Source organism: Drosophila sechellia, chromosome X (genome assembly GCF_004382195.2).
Source record: "Drosophila sechellia strain sech25 chromosome X, ASM438219v1, whole genome shotgun sequence".
NCBI classification, from domain to species: Eukaryota; Metazoa; Arthropoda; class Insecta; order Diptera; family Drosophilidae; genus Drosophila; species Drosophila sechellia.
The window spans coordinates 549,762-569,815 of record NC_045954.1 but is presented as its reverse complement, the minus strand read 5'-3'; the positions used below and the strand labels follow the sequence as shown (position 1 = coordinate 569,815).

The window sequence follows — 20,054 nt, the reverse complement described above, 5'->3', positions numbered from 1 at the left end:
AGCAGCTGCCACGTGTCGTTTTAGTGCTTGAAATTGTTACAGTTATTGCCTTGAGGGTGGGTGTATATTTTTCCGAGCCCGCCGAATCCATCCAGTCATCCTCCATCGCTCATCGATGAGTCCGTTGATTGTGTATGAATACCTAATGCCCTTTTCTCTTTTCAAAATTGAGCAATAAACGCGCGGCGCGGCGCGGCGCTTTTAAATTGCGTTACAAATAAACAAAAGGTGTGGAAAGCGGAAACGGAAACACGCCACCGCCAACGTGTTAACAGGGGTGGCTTTCCATGCTATGGGCTGGCCTTCACTATTCAGTATTCAGTATTCAGTGTTCGGTTTTCAGTTTTCAGCTTTCAGCTTTGAAAGGCCTTGCGGTGGCCAAAAGGGCGAGTGATTGACTTAATTGACTATAAAAATGAGAAATTACATGCTGATAATGACGCTGGTCGCGAAATGAGCAACAACATTATTAAAATCGTCAGATTCCATCCGCCACCTCGAAAAGGCATGACTGTAAAATGCGCCATCAACTTGCGCCTTAATTTGATTTGCCTTCCCCCACCAGTCTGCCATCGCCTGCCACCCACCGCTTTCCCAACCCCGCCGCCGATTTATGACCCCGCATTGGCTAATTAGAGCTGCGCCCCGCAACTTTGTAAACCCCATTTTTCACGGCGGGATCAGGACATTGTGTTCGCCGGAGAGTTTGGTCATTAACATTGCATTTGGCCTGTGGGCACGATTCCTGCCAGGAGGTGGAAGCACACCGGACAGTTGTGGGAAAATGCCTTCCCTTCTGTATCCAACTCTTCTCATATTAGGAATTCAAAGACCATTCCATACATTCTGCATTTGATTAGGATTTCTAAACTATCTACATTTACAGTGCGCGTTAACAACGTTATAAAACTTCACAGGCTTAGCCTATGAGTCATGATTAGCCCTGTTAAAGTGAATATTATTATTGATAAAAATCCGTATTCTGTAGGAATTTCCCAGCTAGCGAAAATGATAATTTACTTGGGCCCAGAACTTCTGCATACATATTTATGTAGCTGCTGAATGGCCACTTATCGACTATTTTATTAATTGCAATCTTATTTATTTGTTCAGTTCGGAATTGTGGTTCCTGGCCTGATTCGGTTTCGTTTGGTCTGTTTTGTTTTGTATTTAATTTCCACGTTTATTTTGTGATAAATTTATGGTTTGATAGGACCGTCTGCGCTTGTGTATACGTTTGTATATAGGGTATGGCTGCCTTAATCAATTTTTCATTACAAACTGGAACCGCGATTCAGTATCCGTATCTCGACTATATCTGTGTCGCCGATGTCCACCCGTCCACAGCTTTATCAATGCCAAATTCAAGGAGTTCCAGTTTAAGGCCCGACCATTCGAAAATCACCTCCGATCAGTGTTGTAAGCAATGCCCCTTCTCCTTCTCGTTTGGCTCTATCTCTATCTATCTATCTGTGCAGTGGCACCGTTCTTGGGGTACAAGTGTCTGGAGGGGCCCCTCGATCATTTCAATTCCGATTCGGAGCCGGCTTTTTCCATTGCCCAATTGGCATTAAAAGATATGGGTAAATGAAAGGGTTCTTACAAAAAATAGCGTTTAGCTGGGAAATTCGCTGTGAAACCGTTTCCCCTCCTCTGAAAATATAAGAGAAAACGCAATAGACGGCTCTCTCGAATTTTTGATACCCTGGAGCATAAGCTAACTTGCTAAGAACTTTCTTAATGAGAAACTAGCTCGTATTGCTGTGCTGATGGCTCGAAGGAAATTATGGACTCGAGTCGCGATGCTTACCAAGAATATACGTATGGGTTCGGTTCGAAAAATAAATAAAGTCGGTAAATACGCGTAGCTGGAATAAGTTCGAATTCAAAGCAAGCCGGGAGTCGTCGTAATGAAAAGTACCAAGCAAAAACTGACAGATTAAACGCCACTGAATCCACCAGGAAACCCCGTCCCCTCAGAAAAACTCAGTTGTAGTTAACACTGCGATAAGCTGCACATTTGTACTTGACATGACGGTCATGCATGCTTGACCAGGTGGGGCATCGCAGACGCGGAGGTGGCGGGCGAACCGAACCGAATCGGATCGGATCGGGACGATCGGCCAAATAACTGTCCAAGCAGTTGTGAGACATATCGCTGATATCGTCGGAGGAGTGGTACGGCGTCTGGGGATTCCGGGGAGAGGGCAATCAGCTTGGCGCAGCGTGTAAACGTCGCGGGTTGTCCAACAGTCAAACAGCCCAACAGGCAGTGGAAATCGGGCTTATCGGCGGACTTTTTGGGTGGGGAGTTCGGGGGCGAGAGAAAATATTATTAGTTTATTTCACGATTGTGCTCCTGCCTTTCAGCCCAGGGCTATATCACTGGCCCACTCTAATCTAGATCATTGAATTGTATTGAAATGTACTCACTGGGGCCATATACTCGTTTACGTAGTATACTATATATACTGGCACAATCAACATCCTGTTCGCTCCGATTTGCGCGATATAGGTATGCAAATGATTAGGCCACGATTAGGGGCTGTACTTGGATCTTTGCCACTCCTACTCGTATTCCACACATGTAACAACCAGATAAGGGAAATCGATGGCTTTATGGCCACTTATATACTCCAACGTTGGCTTCTGCCCGGGCCATTCAAATGGGTTATGGGCCCCATGAAAGGGTGCTACAATTATGTACTCACTTCTGCTAATTCGTTCGCGACTCCCGCTGGACAAATTTGGTTGGGTGGGTGGGGTTAGATCGGGTGCATACGTTGGGAAGCTTACGTTGGTCGCCAAATAGCCACTTGTGCTGCTCAGAGATCGAATGACATGCCCCACGCGCATGAGGGCATGTTCCACAGCTTTCTCTGCCGTGGTCAGTGCTACCCATTGAGACATTCAGACATTCAGATGGATCCGGAAAAAGAAGTCGTTAAAGTCTAATTAACTGAGTGGAGAGCAAGTATGGACCGTGGCATATGGAGGGGCAATATTTATGGTACTTCAGCTAAAGTTGTTGTGTTTATGGCCCGTGTTTCGGTTTCGATTTCGTATACCCCTCTTCGCTATTGTCGGGTCGCCCCAATATACACATGTATATGATTGGGCCCCATTTTATGATTATTAATACACCGCAAATATTATTTTCGTTGCTGATCGAAAGTAGGTGGATGGACGAGCATGTGGGTCCACTTATCCCAAGTGCCAGTAGTCCATTGATGAGTAATTTAATTTGCCGTTTATTAGAATAGCACTCGTTGTATTTTATGAGATACTCCAGCGCCTCTACTTGACTTTGAGTTCTTTATGTGCCAACTGTGTCAAGCGGTGCAGAGCGAGATATCTGTGCCGCAGTCCATATCTTCCCAACTGATTTGCCATCGGCTATAGGGGTGTACGGGTAGTAAATTGCTTCCAAATCGGAGCCCCCAGACAAGGAGCTCCGCCTGCCCGGCCAAGAGTCGATGATTACCCTGCATTTCCAGCCGGGTCCGGGCTCCCGTTATCGGCCCCACTGGCTTTATGGCCATTACCCTCATTCCCGATTCGCCGATTCCCGATCCATCGAGAACTGTTCTGGTGCCGTAATCAAGCGAACTGGACGGATTACGGTGCCAATCGCAGAACGGTAGCTAACAACCATAATCAAGACCATATTTATTGTTTGTCCAACATGTTTATAAGCCCGGCGATACGTAGGCTACCACCACCCCACGGAATGCGGGAGAGGGTGCCATTTACGATTCCATAAAGTGCATGGGGCAATAACTCTTATAACATAACAGGTTGGTTTAGTGCATTGATCAATAAATTGGTCTTTCGGTTCTCATGGGATCTTGGTCTTGTCTGCATATCTTGTTATTAAATCGGGCCTTTATCCTAGCTTAAGTTTTGGCAGTAAAAGGAAATCGTTTATTTTTTAATGTATGTAATTGGTTTTTATTAAATCTCTGACATGTACTTTGCAGTTTGTAGTGTTGATTTGCTTTGTTGTCCAATTTGGTTTACATCCGCAGCGTACTGTCTTTGTTGTTTGTTACAATTTATGAACTCATTACTTGCTATAAATTCAAAGACCGTTTACTCTCTATACACGCACACACTCACGAAAAAAATATGTGTTAGGACTAAGTGCCTATATTATATATGTATTCATAGAAAAAAAAGGCCAATAAGTTTTGTCTAAAAAATGTGAACACTTATTACGCTTGAATTGATTATATGGTATATAGTACAGAATTAGTTGCATATTGCCTATTATTAATTTCTCTCTTGAAGTAATCTATTTTTCAGATTTACCTCATTTTTATATTATATTTACACATTTTATCTTTGGGATTAAACTTAGGGCTAAAAAAAAAATAAAAAAAAATGGGTCTACTTCTAAATTTTATGCGATTTAAATGCGCTTGACAAGAGACACTAGTATTATGCAAATTGATTTTTATTCAGAAGGAAATGTAGCTTTCTTTTGTCATGGGCATTGGTCTGATATCCAGGAATGGATAAATATATGTCATTTAGGTATGTATATGATTATATATATATAAACTATGTACAGAAGCGACTCAAGGATAAATCCGGGTGACTAAGCGCTAGTAGGGATTTGTATGTGTTTCAATTATTTTTGTATATTCTTTTACTTGGCTTCACTGGGGATCTGGCGGCGTGGTCTTCTGGCTCATCGCTCCACGGGCCTGACTGTCTCACCTATTGAAGTGCCCCCAGTCCCGTGAATGCCAGTTCCTAGCAATATTAGGGCCACCAGGCAGCCCTCTGGGCGTGGGCGTGAGGATGGCCGTGTCCATGGGCGTGGGCGTGAGCATGGGCGTGGGCGTGAAGGCCGGCAGCCGCTGCAGCGGCATGTTGATAGGCGGCCGCTCCATTTAGGGCAACCAAGTGATGGGCGGCGGCATTCTGCATGGCGGTGGCGGTGGCTGATGACACGGAGACGCAGTCGGCTCCCAGTTTGGAACTATCGCCCAAGCAGGGCTTTCCGTTCCTTACCAGAACTGGAACGGCTACCCGACGAGGCGAGGGCAGGGCACTGGGGTGATGCGGATGGGTGGCATGGCCGTGCAGTAGGCCAGGATGACCCTCGTAGCCCTTCTCGTTTTGCGCCCGCTTCGTCTTGTAGCGATGGTTTTGAAACCAGATCTTCACCTGTGTCGGCGTCAGGCGGATCAAACTGGCCAGGTGCTCGCGTTCCGGGGCACTCAAGTAACGTTGCTGTCGAAACCGACGTTCCAGCTCATATGTTTGCGCCTTGGTGAACAGGACTCGTCGCTTCCGTTTCTTATTTGGAAGACCGTCGGAGCCATTCGCATCCCCACCGCCACTCCCGTCGGCGTCATCCACGTCGTCGATGTCCTCCTCGATGCCATCTTCGTTCAGACTGTCGTCGTGGCCACTGCCTGCACCGTTGATCCCCTCGGCCTTCAGGCTGTGGTTATTGTTGTTTGTCGTATTATTATTGTTGTTGTGTAGGGCATGGGCCGTCGGAGCGCCTCCGGCACCCCCATTACCAGAGGATCCGTGGAGGGTGTGCAGGGCGTCGCCCACGGACAGTGCATCGCTATCGGCCGACCGGCTGTAGCTTTTGTAATCGCCGGAAAGAGCAGGCGATGTCTGGCAATTGGAACCTATGTAGGTGTACGACACTTCCGAGGTAACTGGGGAGGTGCTATCCGGACTGGCGGGCTGCTGGGTTCCTGAAATCAAAGAGGAAATCAAGGTTTTGGTTAATGTGCTAATTCTTCGTAGTAGATATATGGCTAAAACCGGTAGAAAACTCCCTTCTTAATATGCTGCTAAGTGAGGAATAAATTGCTTGGGATAGCCATTAATTTATTTGGATTTTTCACAATGGCCCCCTACCGAATAGCAAGACAACGGCAGGGTGCGAGCCCTGGGTGGGAATTTGTCAGCAATTGAGAAACCTCTTTAGCCGTAAATTAATGTAGCGACACACCCCTCCACATTGTCCAAGTGATCATGCAGAATTCGGGACAAAAGGGGGAAGTCAGGATCGCAACTACGGCAATTGGATTAGGCGCAACATGAAGCTGTGGTCGGCAACGATCCAAATGTCAAATGCCAGATGTATGTACTCCTTATGGTCCGCAGCGTCAAATCAACCCCTGCCCATCCCCTACGAGCTTCACCCTAACAACGCCAATTAGGCGGAGACAAACAGCGCACACAAATACATATACAATTCCATGTCTAGGTGGGTATTCCCTCGTCGTCTACCTGGAACGATCGCTTCGATCTCTCGCTGAATGACTGCTGATCCTGGGCCTGTACTAAAAACCAGCAACCAGGATCCTAATGGAACAACGACACAAAAGCCAGACCTCAAACACATCAATGGTAGCCGGGACTCTTCCGGTTCGCCCTCTTTCACAAGAGTTCCGAACTTCCAACAGATAGTTATTTAGTGATTTATCGCCGGGTGTGGCTATTTCTGGTATTCTGAGGCGGGATCTGCGGTTGCAGGGGCTTATGCCAGTATTGAGGCAACTTCAAACTAGGCATGTAACTATACAAAGTCAAAAAGAGCCCTTTAGTCCTTCGTAGCTCTCGTACTTTTGGAGATAGTGCTGCGAAGGCAGCATTCCGAAGAATCGGGACACGTCCTAGCTGCCTTTCTATTCCTATTGCCATGTATTTCAAATAATGCCTTCTAATGTGTTTATTCACCTGCCCGGGGATTCCCTCGTGGGACATTGATAAAACAACAAATCCAATGGTCGTAGGAGCTCCTAATGCTCGCCTATCAGCTCCCACCGAGCTAGCCGCATTTGCCCTGCCAGGGAAGCCATGCGCTCACCATGACAACTCAACAAATTAATAACTTAATATAATCAAAATGACTCCTCCTCGACTCCTTCACAGCTGTGAAAACTCCCAAAAAAGAGCAGACAAGAGAAAATAAAAAAACGGCAAGTGGGCAGCAGCTATAATTTGTAGCTAAACAATAAAGGAATAATAACAGAGGTGGGAAGGGATGAGGCGGAAGTGCGTGCCATAAATTTCCAGGATGAGAAATGTTTGGGCCGCAACAACAAGAAGCGATCGAGCGGGCAGCGATTGAATGTCCTGGCCGAAGGACACGAAGGACGTCAACTGCCAGAAAAACAACAGGGCTAATCCTCAAGTGTGAAGCGCATACAAACTATTAGTCATGATTAAAGGGGAAGCCCAACCCCTGCTCCTTGATTCCCAGTTATATGCCCATTTCGATCCGCAGTTAACTGCTAACGAAAATAAAACACAACAGGGCCAGTATTAAACAAAGCTTGTCACACCCTGGAAGCACGTGAATCCGTCGAGTCCACAGGGTATGCAAATACAGCTGCCTCATCGCTCGACTGCTTAAACTCTCTGGCCCTCTGGAGCAGTGAGTGGTTAGTTACGGAACAGTATCATTAGTCGGCCAGTTAATCGGGGGTTAAATGCCGTCGAAAATTGGAAATTTCCTCAAGTGGGCTTCCGCGGACCTCATTGATAATTCTATTTTGAAACCTATTTAATTCGTTGCTCTTTGGCCTACCCACGATTCATAAGGTTATTTGTTTGGGATCCAAAGACTTGCTTCATATCCCACCCTTACCACAAGTTGCCACTTAAATGTTGCTTCTTCAAAAAGCCAACTCTAACTTGGTTATTGATATGGCCGGGGGCTATCTCCTGGAAATGGAGCAAATGAAAATGGATACATGCGTATCCATTTATGAGTAGAAACATTCGCTTACCGTATAGCTCGTTCTCCTTGATCCACGCACTCCTGCCCGAGTGCTGCAGCATGGTTTGGGCCATGTGGTGGTACGAGGACATCTCGTCGCCGAAGCTCCCCGGGAAGTTCTTGGGCAGGTTGGGCAGGTATTGGCCGGCGGCCACAGCAGCCGCAGCCGCTGCATTGTGGCTGGCCAGCAGATGGGCGGCGGCTGCGTTGGCGTGGGCGTGGCTTTGGGCTTCGCCGCTCTGGTGGTGCGCCAAAGGGAGTGGGGCCACCGCCTGCTGATGGTGCTGCTGCTGGAGGAGGAGGTGAGGGTGGTGGTGCTGCTGGTGGTGCGGGTGCTGTTGCTGCGGATGGCTCGGAGGGGCGTGATGCTCGGTGGTGCTGTGGTGATCCGCTTCTCCCGCTCCTCCCCCAGTCCCGCTGCTATTGTGGTGCTCGTCCACGGAAACGCCCGCTGGCGTGGGCGAGAGCGCCGAAGGCGAGGTGTGAGATCCCTGGCCGCGATGTCCACTGGTGGATTCACTGCCCGAGTGGTGACTCAAATCGCTGCCATGGTGGGCGGCGGCGGCGGCGGCAGCTGCTGCATTCTTCAGCTCGGAGCCCTCCAAGTTCAGGATGTCCGATATATGGAAGCCAGAGCGTTGGGACGACGGGACCTTTGCATCAAATAAGCTGCAAGGGGATCAATATATTAATTCTAAATGTTAAATGTTTATTTCTCATTTCAATTGAACACTCAATCGCCTTCAGTTTTAAAGAAAAATGACAGAAGGCATACCAAAGATGAGTTGTAGGAGTTTTTTTTTAGATTCTGTGTAGTTTCTTAATTGTCCCGACAAATTGTCATATTATCGAGTGATTAATGACTCCCCGAGTATAAAGATGGCTCCTTAGAGGACGTGGAACTATTTTTTCCCTGTTTCATGCTTATTGCAGCGACATCCTGTGTCAATCGTATGAATGGCCGGAAGGTTTAACAAAGGGAGGTCCCTTTGGTTGGGATATGCAAAGGAAACTACCTGCACTACCTGTAGCGCTCTGACTTTCAAAGATTTTTGCACTTGCCGTCGTTAAGAAGACAAGGAGGTGGGGGGTGTGCATCCTGCGAGCATGCTGCGGAACCGAAATCGCACATATTTCCCCCGGAATTAACTTTGAATAAGTGCACCCAAATCGCTGGATTATTGACACCTAGTCCCGGTCAGATCCCGAGTTTTGATTTGCCTAATACCATCAACAATTAAACGCAAATCCTCCTCGTACGGATCGCAACTACCTGCTCGGGTCAGTGCAGGTCAGCACAGGTCAGCAGGGACTCTACGGGTCGAAACAGGTCGTGCCACATGTTGGCGCAAGTTTGCTTGCTTCCGGTTTTCCCATTTCGAGTTTTCCCGAAGACCCCGACTCGCGAATTTCCCACGCTATGGACAGGCTACACGGGCATTCCCCGTCCTCCTGAGCGGAAATCCCATTGCCAGACAGTGTGACGCCAGTATCTCGAAGGCATCTGAGTCCCGTGTCTGCCGTACACATGTCGTTCCCGATTGGGGTTTCCCTGGCTCTCACCTACGGGAATTTCTAAGCCATGCTCGAACAACAAGCCAGAATTTCCCAACCGCCATTCGCCAGGACCTTGAGTACAGATCAAAGAGGCGGGGGAATTATGCCCTGTGTCCTGTACTTGCGCGCTTTGCGCGCTTGGCTAATTTAAGGAGCTACCAGGATTAGCCGGAAAAGTCCATCAGCTATATGGGATCTAAACACTAATACGGAGGCAGAGGCTCGCAGGGTGTGATTTTGAGTCGGAGCTTAGGCGAAGGCGATTGCAAAATATGGCTGGTCTTGCGTATTCTACAGATTCTGCTTTCAATACCCAATCTTCCCAATCATTAGATTAGGAGAATTAATAGAAAGATATATATCATTAATTGGGAACTCAAAACCTTGAAAACCATATCTGTTTTTTACAAAGTGGTCAGCCATGAAAGGCAAACGTATTGTCGGTCGTCAGTACTTTTGTTTCAATCTGAGACATGTCCTTTTTATGCATATCTTGGCCAGATCCATGCCATCAAAGTGTTAATTAGAAGAACCAGAATGAACTCGTGTCAACGTATCACCAAAAGATGCTTTTCGTAACCAAAACATATGAATCATTTGTTTCATAGGTTTGTGTCCACCAATCCAGAGGTATCAATATTTTAATTATTCCATTGGAATCCTTGTGCTTACCCGGGCAAAGCGTTTCGCAGGGCCGCCGGATAGAAGGCGGCTGGTAGGAGGGCGTGGTTCCACGGCGGCAGCAGGATGGGCGACCAGGGCAGAAAGGGGGCAGCTGCTGCGGCGGCCACAGCCGCCGACGATGGAAGCATGAGGCTACTCATGCTGTGGAGCCCCGGGAATCCGCTGAAGGCGGCTGCGCCCGTCGGAATGCGAAGCTGTTCCGGCGCCAATCCGGAACTGGAACTTGTGTTCGTGGGCACGGTGGTGCTGGCGGTGCTGAAGACTGTGGCGAATCTCTCGTGATCTCTGTCTCGCTCGTGCCGTTCCTGCCGCTCCTTGCGATCCTCCAGGTCCTCCCGATCCTCACGCTCCCTCTTCCGCTCCAGCGAGGGCGTTGAGGTGCGCAGCGGGCGCTTCGGCGTGGCTGGGGAGGACGGACTCACCGTGATCGCGCTTTGGGGTGATGCGGGCAAGCTGCCGGCGCTGCCCAGACCGCTGCTGTTGTCCCGCTCGCGATCTCGATCCCGCTTTGAGGGGGTCCTCTCCAAGGACGCCGACGTGGTCATATCGCTTTGCGATATCGGGGAACCACTGTTCGATTTGCTACGCTGCGACGCGGGTGGCGGCGTGGGCGGACTTTTGCGTTTCTCCGCCACTTTGGAGCTGTTACGGTGATCGGAGCACGGAAAAAAATATGTGTATTTACTGGTTAGCACTGCGATGATTTAGGCGGGTATCCTGGTTCGGCAACTTAAATTCCAGACATAGTTCAATTTAGGCTTAAGTTTAAGTTAATCACCGGGAAAGTTCGATAGTTCAAGGGTCGCGAGTCGTTTCTCGATTTCTCAGTTGCACGGTTCCGCGGAGCAGCGCACTCTAAACATTCCAAACTGAAGTGTCATCAACAACTAACGAGGCATCAAGAACTCAACACGAGTCCAAGTCGCTTCAGAACAGCCAATAACCAAAACCCAACAACCAACGGCAGAAAAGTACCAGGTCGTATGCTCGGGGTGTCTTTGGGTATCACTATGTATGTGGTGCATATCTGTATCTGCATCCCTCTGCCATTGGGCACATAACGCAGATACTCGGATAGTCGCACACACACACACAAACACACACACGCACACAGCCAGACTGGAGAGACTCTCGGCTTTGTTGGGCGCGCTAAGTGGCTTCTTATGTCCTTTTCAACAAGGATACGGCAACAATGTGAGTGGCCTATTCAACCACCGAGAGAACCAACCACCATTCGTCGCCAGAGCGAGACGGACGATGTGAACCGAGTCCTTATGCCGCACGTCATCCCGCTCTAACTCTTTCCTGTTGCTTTCTCTGCCGCTCTCAAGAGTGCCACTTGAGTGAGAGTGTGTGTGTGCTGCAGCCTCTGTGTGTGTTTGCTTGTGTGTGTGTGCGAGAGTGAGTGTGTATGCGAGGCCATTGTAGCGCCTCACGAACCTCCTCAGGCACGTCGGATTGACGTTCCCAGATTGGGATTCTGGGATTGGGCCGCTCTCTTCCAGCAGTGCTCTGCACTTGATGTTGTCAGCATTCGCCGCGTCATTTAATTGTATTTATCATTATTAGCTCTCTGCAACTCTGGACTTCCACTTCCGGAGCGGGAACTTCTGGCCCGACTTTTGGCGCCTATGCAATGGGTCCAAGGACAGGACAGAGCGGGACATGTGATTGTGACCGGCATTTAGCACGATAATATAAGATGGTGATATCAGCCATTATCCTTCTGAGGAACGTGAGCGATAAGAAAGATTTGCTGGGATTACACTCGCACCTTTTCTATATGTAGTTGGCTATTTAAGAATCAGATCAATTCATCATTGAAAATCTCAGTCGGGTTGCAATGCTTTGAGATTTTGAGTACCAACCATGATTAGATCTCGGGCGGATTGGTCACATGTGTAATTTCATATAAGATAGAAACGAAATCTTGTTTTGAACCACGACAATTAATTTCAATACTTAAAATGCGCACTGCGAAAACCCTATTTAAATGTATTCTCACTTTATCATACCAGTGTAGGAAAGTTATTTGTGCGCAGGCCTTTTATTCTCTGCCGTGTTAGTGGAATGCTATTATACTTGGACATTTAGTTTACTTCACGGTACGTTCTTTGGGAATCAAATTTCTTGCGTGCAACGGAACTGTTATAGACCACTTGGGCACTGAAATAGGTGCCTTATGTACAAGGAGTGTCGCTGTTCGTGCAATTTGAATTTCGATTTCATACTCGTAAGCCAACTCGTGATTAGTGCAGATCCTTCAAACGCCAATACATGGCGCCGTTCCTTGAGAGGTGGCTTCGGGACATACCCCGGACACTCACAGCTAGGGAGAGTGCGAGCGAGGGGGTCCAAAGTAAACTATGGGAATATACATAATCAGCACGAGCAGTAACAGACAGGACAGACTGAGTTGGGGGTGTCCACCCGAGGCAATTGAAAACATGGCAAGAGTCCGTTGCCGCTGGCCCCATTTACATATGGGCTGGGGGCTATATACATATATCCATCAGTACATGCATAAACATATATATATATATGGTATGTATACGAAGGAAGCTCCATGATCCCTACGAGCATCCGCCCTCCAAAAGTGGGCACCCCACTGTCGCTCATGACTTCGCACCATTATTCTTCCCCATGAGGGAATGGAGATGGTGTGTGGAGGGCGTAGAATTTTATCTTGTAATAACCTCTGCCGACGACGACGTCGCCGTCAAGTGGGCGCGTCATGGCCGCCTGGCCAATCGGAAGAGCGTGCGAGCAGGAGAGTTATATGCACCGTGCGCTGACGCGCATGTTTGGGAAATTTTGAATACGCCAAAGGACTTTTCGGGGAAATTTCTCCCATTGTGCACACGCCCATCTTCCCGGGCGTTCGTTGTTGGCCATTGTTATTGGGCTTAATGATGATGTTGCATTTAATATCAAAGTAAAACCTTTGTGTGCGTCGACGTTGTTGTTATGGCTTAGCTTCCGCAGGAAGTTTTAGTATCTCATGGATTTATCTGTGTTTGTGTGGAGCGCTGGCATTCGAATTACACACGAATTCAATTCGATTCTCGCAAAAACTCGTTTGTTTTTTATTGGCCTCTGCTCCTTTATTTCTGTATTTATTTATTTTTGTATGCATGCTTCTGTATTTTCCGCACTTCAAACTACTTTGTTTGTGCTTATTTCTAAGTACAAACAACTTCAATTGCAGCTCTCGTCCTTGTCGTCCTCCTGCTCGGCCTTTACGGATTTCGCCATTGCCTAGTTTATTTTGATTTTGTGAATACATTTTCAATATATTTTCGTTGCAATGGGTGGAGGTCCACCGATAGCAGAGGGGTATTTGCGGCTGACATAGATAAATAGGTGTAGGGTTTGTTAGAAAAGACAGCAAGATGTTTTCATCAACTTAAAAGTGACTCTAATATTCGATAACTTTTCATCGTCGAATGGTTTAAATTAGCTTGCACTTTGTGGTGCCAATTAGACGCTGTTTACATAGATGGTGTAAATAGAACTTTAAAATGAAATGCTCATTCAAAAAAGTCCATCTGCTGTGATCTTTGGCGTCCGCCAGCTGTCCTTTGGCAGTGCGATTTCAAGTGTGACAGCGTGCTGGCCCAATCGCATTCGCATCCGACAGATACACAATGCACCAAACCACTCGCATTCGAATGCAATAAAGTATGTTGGGTGTCACAAATCGACGTTGTTAATCGCAGGCAAACCGAGCAAAAGACGCGGCATGCTTTGGGCCTTACATTTTAGTATATGTGAGCGGGAACTCCGAACATAACAACCCCAATTAAACGCCTCGCCAGGCGTAAAAATCGAGGTATTTGGCAAAAGGTGTTTGCTTAACGCGGATACAATTAGGCGGCCATGTTGCAGCAGCCTCGAGCAGCGTGCCACGAACGCACAGTCACACACACACACACGCTCATGTGAACACTCGGAGCCATTCACAGACATACTCACACTACCACTGACACTTATTCACACTTATTCATTCAGTAATTCATTTAATGCTCGTTTGGCTGCAGCCCCTCCCCCCTCCCTCGCTCATCCCATTGTCATCCATTTTAATTTACCTTCCGGATCTGCCTATGCTCTCCCTTTTGACCTGACCCTCTTCTCTATAGCCCTAGAGCTCTGCAGCCCCCCTCCCGCCTTCTCGCCTTCTCGCCCCTGGTTTTGGCCGACTCCTGTTGTCAATTGACGTCCATGACAATTTCGGGTCTCCAATTCGTTGCGCGGAAGTGATTTACAAAAACCAAAAAAATGGAAACGAGTTTTGCCAAAGGGATTGTGTATTGTTCTCTCGCCGGAAATGCATCATTCACCTATGTGTGTGCACACGAAAAAAAAGGTATTTGAAATAAGTATATGTACTTAACCATAAGTTTTTCAGTGTTTAAAAAATACGAGTTTTTACCTTTTCCCATTTTTATTATACCTTGGCCAGAATGATTCGTTACTGCCAGCCAGCAATACAGTCTTAATTTTAATAAGTACATTCGTATCGTATGTTAATCACGAGAGTTGCAGCTAGTGTGATACAGTTATGCGAAACGTCTTATGCTTAGCATATATAACATTTAAATTTGGAAATATGTATTTTAACAGTGTATCTCCCCATCCGAATGCTCTCTCATTGATCCGCAGAGGTTGTGTCCTCTGGTCAGTTGTGCTGGCGTGATCCTGTAGCCGTCTATTACTCTATTGATTCCTGCTAATTTGTTTGCCCAGATGAGAAATGTGTTATGTAAGGGGATGGGTCCTAACAAGAAGGCGTTGCCCGTGCTGCATAAAAGTCAAAAAGGACCTTTAAGATGCGAATGTACTGGTCGGTATCTGAGCAAATACAGCTGGTTATCTGTTTGGGCTGATCAGTCGGCTCGTCGTTTAGATGTTTCTTCCGCCTTTGGGGTGGCTTTTGATCCCAAACGACCGAGAGTAGAAGATTTCCATTCTCGAGTCAATCCGAAGTCAATTTTAGTCAATCCATCAGGGGCTTAAGTCAACTTAGGGACAACAGAAACATTCAGTCTACTTGATCAGAATTTTACTTTTGAAGTTTTATCTGATAACTAAAAGCCATTTTATTGCTTGCGACAAAAATACATTCTACATGCTGCAAAAGAAATACAATTATTTTGCAGCTTCCTGTTGTGGCTAATAAAAAGTTGATATGGCAACCCGTACGTTGGCTTCAAAAGAGGTTGGATCATTCACCGGATCAATGGCTAATCGAAGAGGATGATGGGCAAGGATGTGTCCCGCCATTGTATTTGCGTTCGCATCTGTGCTGGTATGAGTACATGTATCTCTTGTGCAGCTGTAGGATCTCGGTGAGGAGCGCCCCGGAACTTGACAAATGGGTTTTCCGACTGCCTGTCCTGGTCTTTCCATGTCGTTTTTTGTGCTGCACTTCCCACTGTGTCAGTGTGCCAGAGTTTGGGAGTTTAGGAGTTTAGGGGTTTAGGAGTCTACGAATTGTCGGGTCAGTTGGTCAACTGAGTTTAGTGCGACCAACTTCCTTTGCGCACTTCCTACTTCCTTCACAGCTGGGCGCCCCAGGTCGGCCAGGAAAACCTGGAAAACAGTCCTGTCGCCAGTTCGGTCGATTCATTCGCAATTTATTCCAAATGCCAAGGCGATTCCCGCTAGCATAAATGGTATATTTTGTTTGAATGGCTCAGCGTGCGAAATGACCAGTGCATCGCTTTGTTTGCCTTTGTGTTGTTCCCTAATTTGATTTTTTCGAACATCACCTTGGCCATTGTGGTGGTAGATGCGGGATCGAATCCATAACTGCATTCAAGTTGGAATGCGTGGGCTCGGGCTCTGATCTCCTTTCAGTTTCGATCTTCAAATGAGCCATACGGTTGGTTGTCCATTCGATTCAATGGAATAATCCTTGCTTTATGCGTACCGCTTTAAATTGGCTGATTGTGTTTTTCCGCTGAACGAGTACGAAGACGAAGTGCCCCCGCTTCCTTCCTGCCCACTTGTCGGTAGCACTTCACTACATCACATGCTTCGTTAAAGGCCTATCAAACGGAGACTTGAATTCAAAATGGATGTCGCGGGTGCAAATTTCATTGTGTTATTTTCGTATCCGCCTAGCCCATTTAGCGCATGCGATGCCGTCGACAAAGCCAGCTGACAAACTGGCATTAAATGTCACAAAGTCACGCGTCCCGGCGGACTGAAATGCAACTGCAAGTAAATTGTATGAAATGTATCAATTTCTAGCCGTTGTTTTTCGCCTATATGCATGCATTTCTTTTTCCCTGCTCTTGGTTTGCTCCTCTTTTATTACTTCCCCAAGTCCCACTTTATGCATGGCCACCCATTCCATATTCCTGGCAAGTGGCCCTTTTTTTTGACAGCGCCGTTTAAGCGAAAAAAAGCTGCATTTTCCTCTTATTTGGCGGGTAACAGTTTCCTGAACGAGGACATGCGAACAGAGTAGTGGTCGGAAAAGTATTGGAGCATTTGAAGAAATCGGATTACTGCTCAGAGTTTTCTTTTAATTTTATTAAAATTAATTATTTTTATATTTTTGATTATTTACTCATTTAATTGTGCACTTAAAGGTCATTACCCGGCCTATGCTCGTCGTTGATGTTCGGAAAACAGAAAGAAAAAGAATTGGAAGGAATGTATCCACCAGTTGCTCCAAAGTGGAGTTCGCCGTTAGATAGCACTTGAGAAAATTCTTAAGGATACAGCAGAAAACTTTCAGGTAATTACACATATATATTACACATTATCACACATAAGAGATTTAAAGCGACTTCCGACCGAATAGCTCATAATAATGCCAATAGAAAGCGGCGAAGACAGGTGATTCGAAGGTCGGATATGTGCCCGCGATTGCTCTGAATTTTTTCTTGTGGGTTTGGGCTTTGTTTACTTCCTGGCTCATCGGTCGTCACCATCGTCGCGGACATGTGCACACATTCCCAGGCATTTGAAGCTGACAACCTTTTATTGCCATGCTCTTTTCGTAGTTTTTATGCGGTGCTGTTTTTTATTATATTTTTTGTTTCTTTTGAAGTACGTCAAACTTGAATGACTTGCTTTGGGGACTCTGCGTTAAAATGAAATTATTTTTTCGAACTTCATATTTCAGGGAGACTAGAGTAGCGCGTCCGCTTTCAGTTGTCCTTCAGGCTGAGCCCTTTCTGCAAAGGGGGTTCCGTAACGAAAGGAAAACCCAACCTGCCGTTCGAAGCTACGACGGCCGTCGCAGGGAATTCCGAGATTGAAAGCGGGACTAAGCGCTGGGTATTCGGTATATGAGTTTTACATACGTACATACGTACACACGTACATACGTACGGAGATCCTGCGGTTCATCAATGAACGCGGGTAGCGATCCGGCTCACATATGACATAAAGCACAAATAAATGGAATTGGTTTTATTTGGCAAACAGCATTATCCCGGATTATCCGAGGGTTCGATGCAACGATTATGGACAAACCCAATTAAACCCAAATTTTGCCTGTCGCCTCGTTCTCTCCTGTTTGTGTGATTTTCCAGGTGGTTTCACTAAACATGTGTTTTGGTTTTTCAAAAACCCCGCCGTCGGAAAAGGTGACAAAGTGAATATAATGCGCATTGTTGCACTCGGGTTTTGGTTTTTGGCTTGGCTGGACTGGGCTGTGCTGCCCTGTGCTGGGTGTTACCATAAACGATACGTATGCCAGCACCTTTCTGCCTGGGCTTACCAACCAGTCAGTCGGTCCGCCGGTGGATGACTCGCCAGACCATTCACAACGCTGTAACATTGGCTTACGATTGTGCGAAAATCAGGGACTGAGCCGAGAACGGACCTCGTTTCGATCCGGCTCGGTGGTGGCCAATTCAAATTCATTATGTTATATTAAATGTTAATGCGACGTGCCCTGATCCTGCTCCTGTCCCGTTCTGCTTCCGACCGGTGTTTTCTTAGCCCGGCTTGTGTGTTGTGTGTTTTCTTAGCTCATTTCAAATTAAATTGTTTTTAATTGCCTCATCGATTTCTAGGAAATATTGTGACACTTGATGCAGGTGCGTACGAGTATATGTACATACATACATACATACATGTATGTACGGAAGCAAGTATCTTCAATCCCCCGAACGATTAATGGAAAAAGGCCAAGAGCATTCAGTATAGTAATAGTAATAGGTTTCTGTTCGGTTCCACAGTTTTAATATTACCAATTGATTTCACTCGTCTTGCAGGTCTGTCTTTTATCAATAACTTAATCCGTTCCTTGAAGATAACTGGGCGTCATTACTGCAGATTTAATGTTGCTATACCAAAATATAATCATATCTTCTCAGTGCCCCATACTTGCAATCTCATGTGACCGACCATTCAGGTTCGAGACTTGTGAATGGGAGATTGTGAACTGTGAACGACAGATGTCTTGACTGGATGACAACGAAAAATGCTTTATGTTCGATTGACTGATAACGGGGTAATGAATGAATTTGAGTGATGGCAGAGGAGTGGACAATTAAACGCTTGTCAAGTGCTGTCCCCAAAGAGTAACTTCCAATAAAACTCCAAATATAGTTGGGCCTTAATCCGGCAGTGTAGATTAAGCTTATTCAGATTTTCCCAAATCGTAGGTAACCAATTACCCGAAGAAGAAAAAGAAGACACCTCCATTGGCTTGCTTTAGAAGCCATATTCATTCTCCAAACTTTTTTAATTATTTAACAAGTTACGAACTGTGTGTGCCGATTCGCCGTCGGCCCATTTTCGATTCGTGATTTCGAGTTCAGAATTTCAGAATCCGGGCCGAGACTTTCGGCTGTACTTACTCGTAGACATGCTTGTTGTACTCGTAATCCGTCTGCATGCAATAATCCTGTTGAAACACGTTGTTCGTGTAGTAGCTGCAATCCTCGAAGTAACCGCAATTCGGATTATAATTGCTCATAATTAAGGCTCTCGCGTGCGGAAAATCGGAACCGTCGGGAAAATCGCAAGGAATACAGCGAGCGAAACAGTAACAGTAAAAGAAATTGAACAGAAAAAAAAAGCTCATACAAATTGAACGTGGGTGGTGGATAGTTGAACTGAATTGCGGTGGTTCACATTAAATGAATTATTTTATTTAATACACTATTTGTCGACGAATTATATTTTGTGATGGGTTTTTAATGCGCGATCACTTTTTAATTGATGTGTGTGTAATTAGGCGACGAAGGCGTGATATATTTGATTATTATAAGTCAGCTGCACTTGATCGAGAGTTACATTTTCCGATATGCAGCGGAAGATATATGTATATATATAGCAGATATAGAACTCGGATCGAACCCGGCAGTTGTGGCAGGCGTAGCGCGCGCTTTTTGACTGCCGCTGGCCAAATTCAATAAGCCATAAAAACGTCGTCGGTTGAAAAACAACTGTCCGCCAAAAGAGAGCGTCCGTTTGCGGCCCTATCTCGCTTGCTCCTTCACTGCCTGGCTGGCTATCTCTCTCGCTCTAGAAGCGCCGATACGAGTATCACTGCGATCCAGTGCTTTTAGCGAACTGGCAATGGAATAACCCGGGGAGTCTGGACCCACCGCCATAAGACTTCGCGGCCCGATGATCCGCTGAGAATCGGAGAATCGGAGAACCGGGCACCTGGAGAAACGGAATAAGGCAACCGGATAGCTGTAGAATTTGAGTGGCGCAACGGGGGACTCTTTAAACGGCACAACAATCACTTATTAAAGTCAAATAGGTATTAAGCAAAGCACACGCAGTGAGCAGGAGAGCGTCGAAGGCAGCCGAGTTGAACAAATATCAATAGTGTACACAGAGTATCGATAAAGCTATCCCTGTAGGTGTGAGCTGCAGTTATCGCTGCCCCCCGAATACATAGGTACATATATTTGTATATGTACATATATGCATACATATGGGTACTATATGTACACACATGCACTTAACTGGGCCGCAGTGATATATTCCAGCCGGGAGATACTCACAACGCCCCAAATCGGGCTTTTCGCTTATATTTGTTCTTGTACCTCTCATTTTTACTGGGTCTTCAGCT

General features: G+C 46.5%; 1 protein-coding gene across 2 annotated transcripts; it reads right to left on the bottom strand.

Annotated features, from left to right (window-relative positions):
* Positions 1 to 3,920: 3,920 nt before the first annotated feature.
* Positions 3,921 to 19,729, bottom strand: LOC6615874 (homeobox protein vnd). Of its 2 annotated transcripts, none has more exons than XM_002040208.2 (3): positions 9,989 to 11,054; positions 7,770 to 8,428; positions 3,921 to 5,723 (listed from the first exon to the last, which is right to left on the bottom strand). In XM_002040208.2, exons 1-3 carry the CDS (start codon positions 10,543 to 10,545, stop codon positions 4,768 to 4,770), a joined length of 2,172 nt encoding a protein of 723 aa, XP_002040244.2. In that variant the 5' UTR covers positions 10,546 to 11,054; the 3' UTR covers positions 3,921 to 4,767. The 2 variants fall into 2 exon arrangements, with proteins under 2 accessions (XP_002040244.2, XP_032582586.1); XM_032726695.1 differs by lacking the exon at positions 9,989 to 11,054 and adding an exon at positions 18,826 to 19,729 and having other exon boundaries at positions 3,922 to 5,723.
* Positions 19,730 to 20,054: the final 325 nt, after the last annotated feature.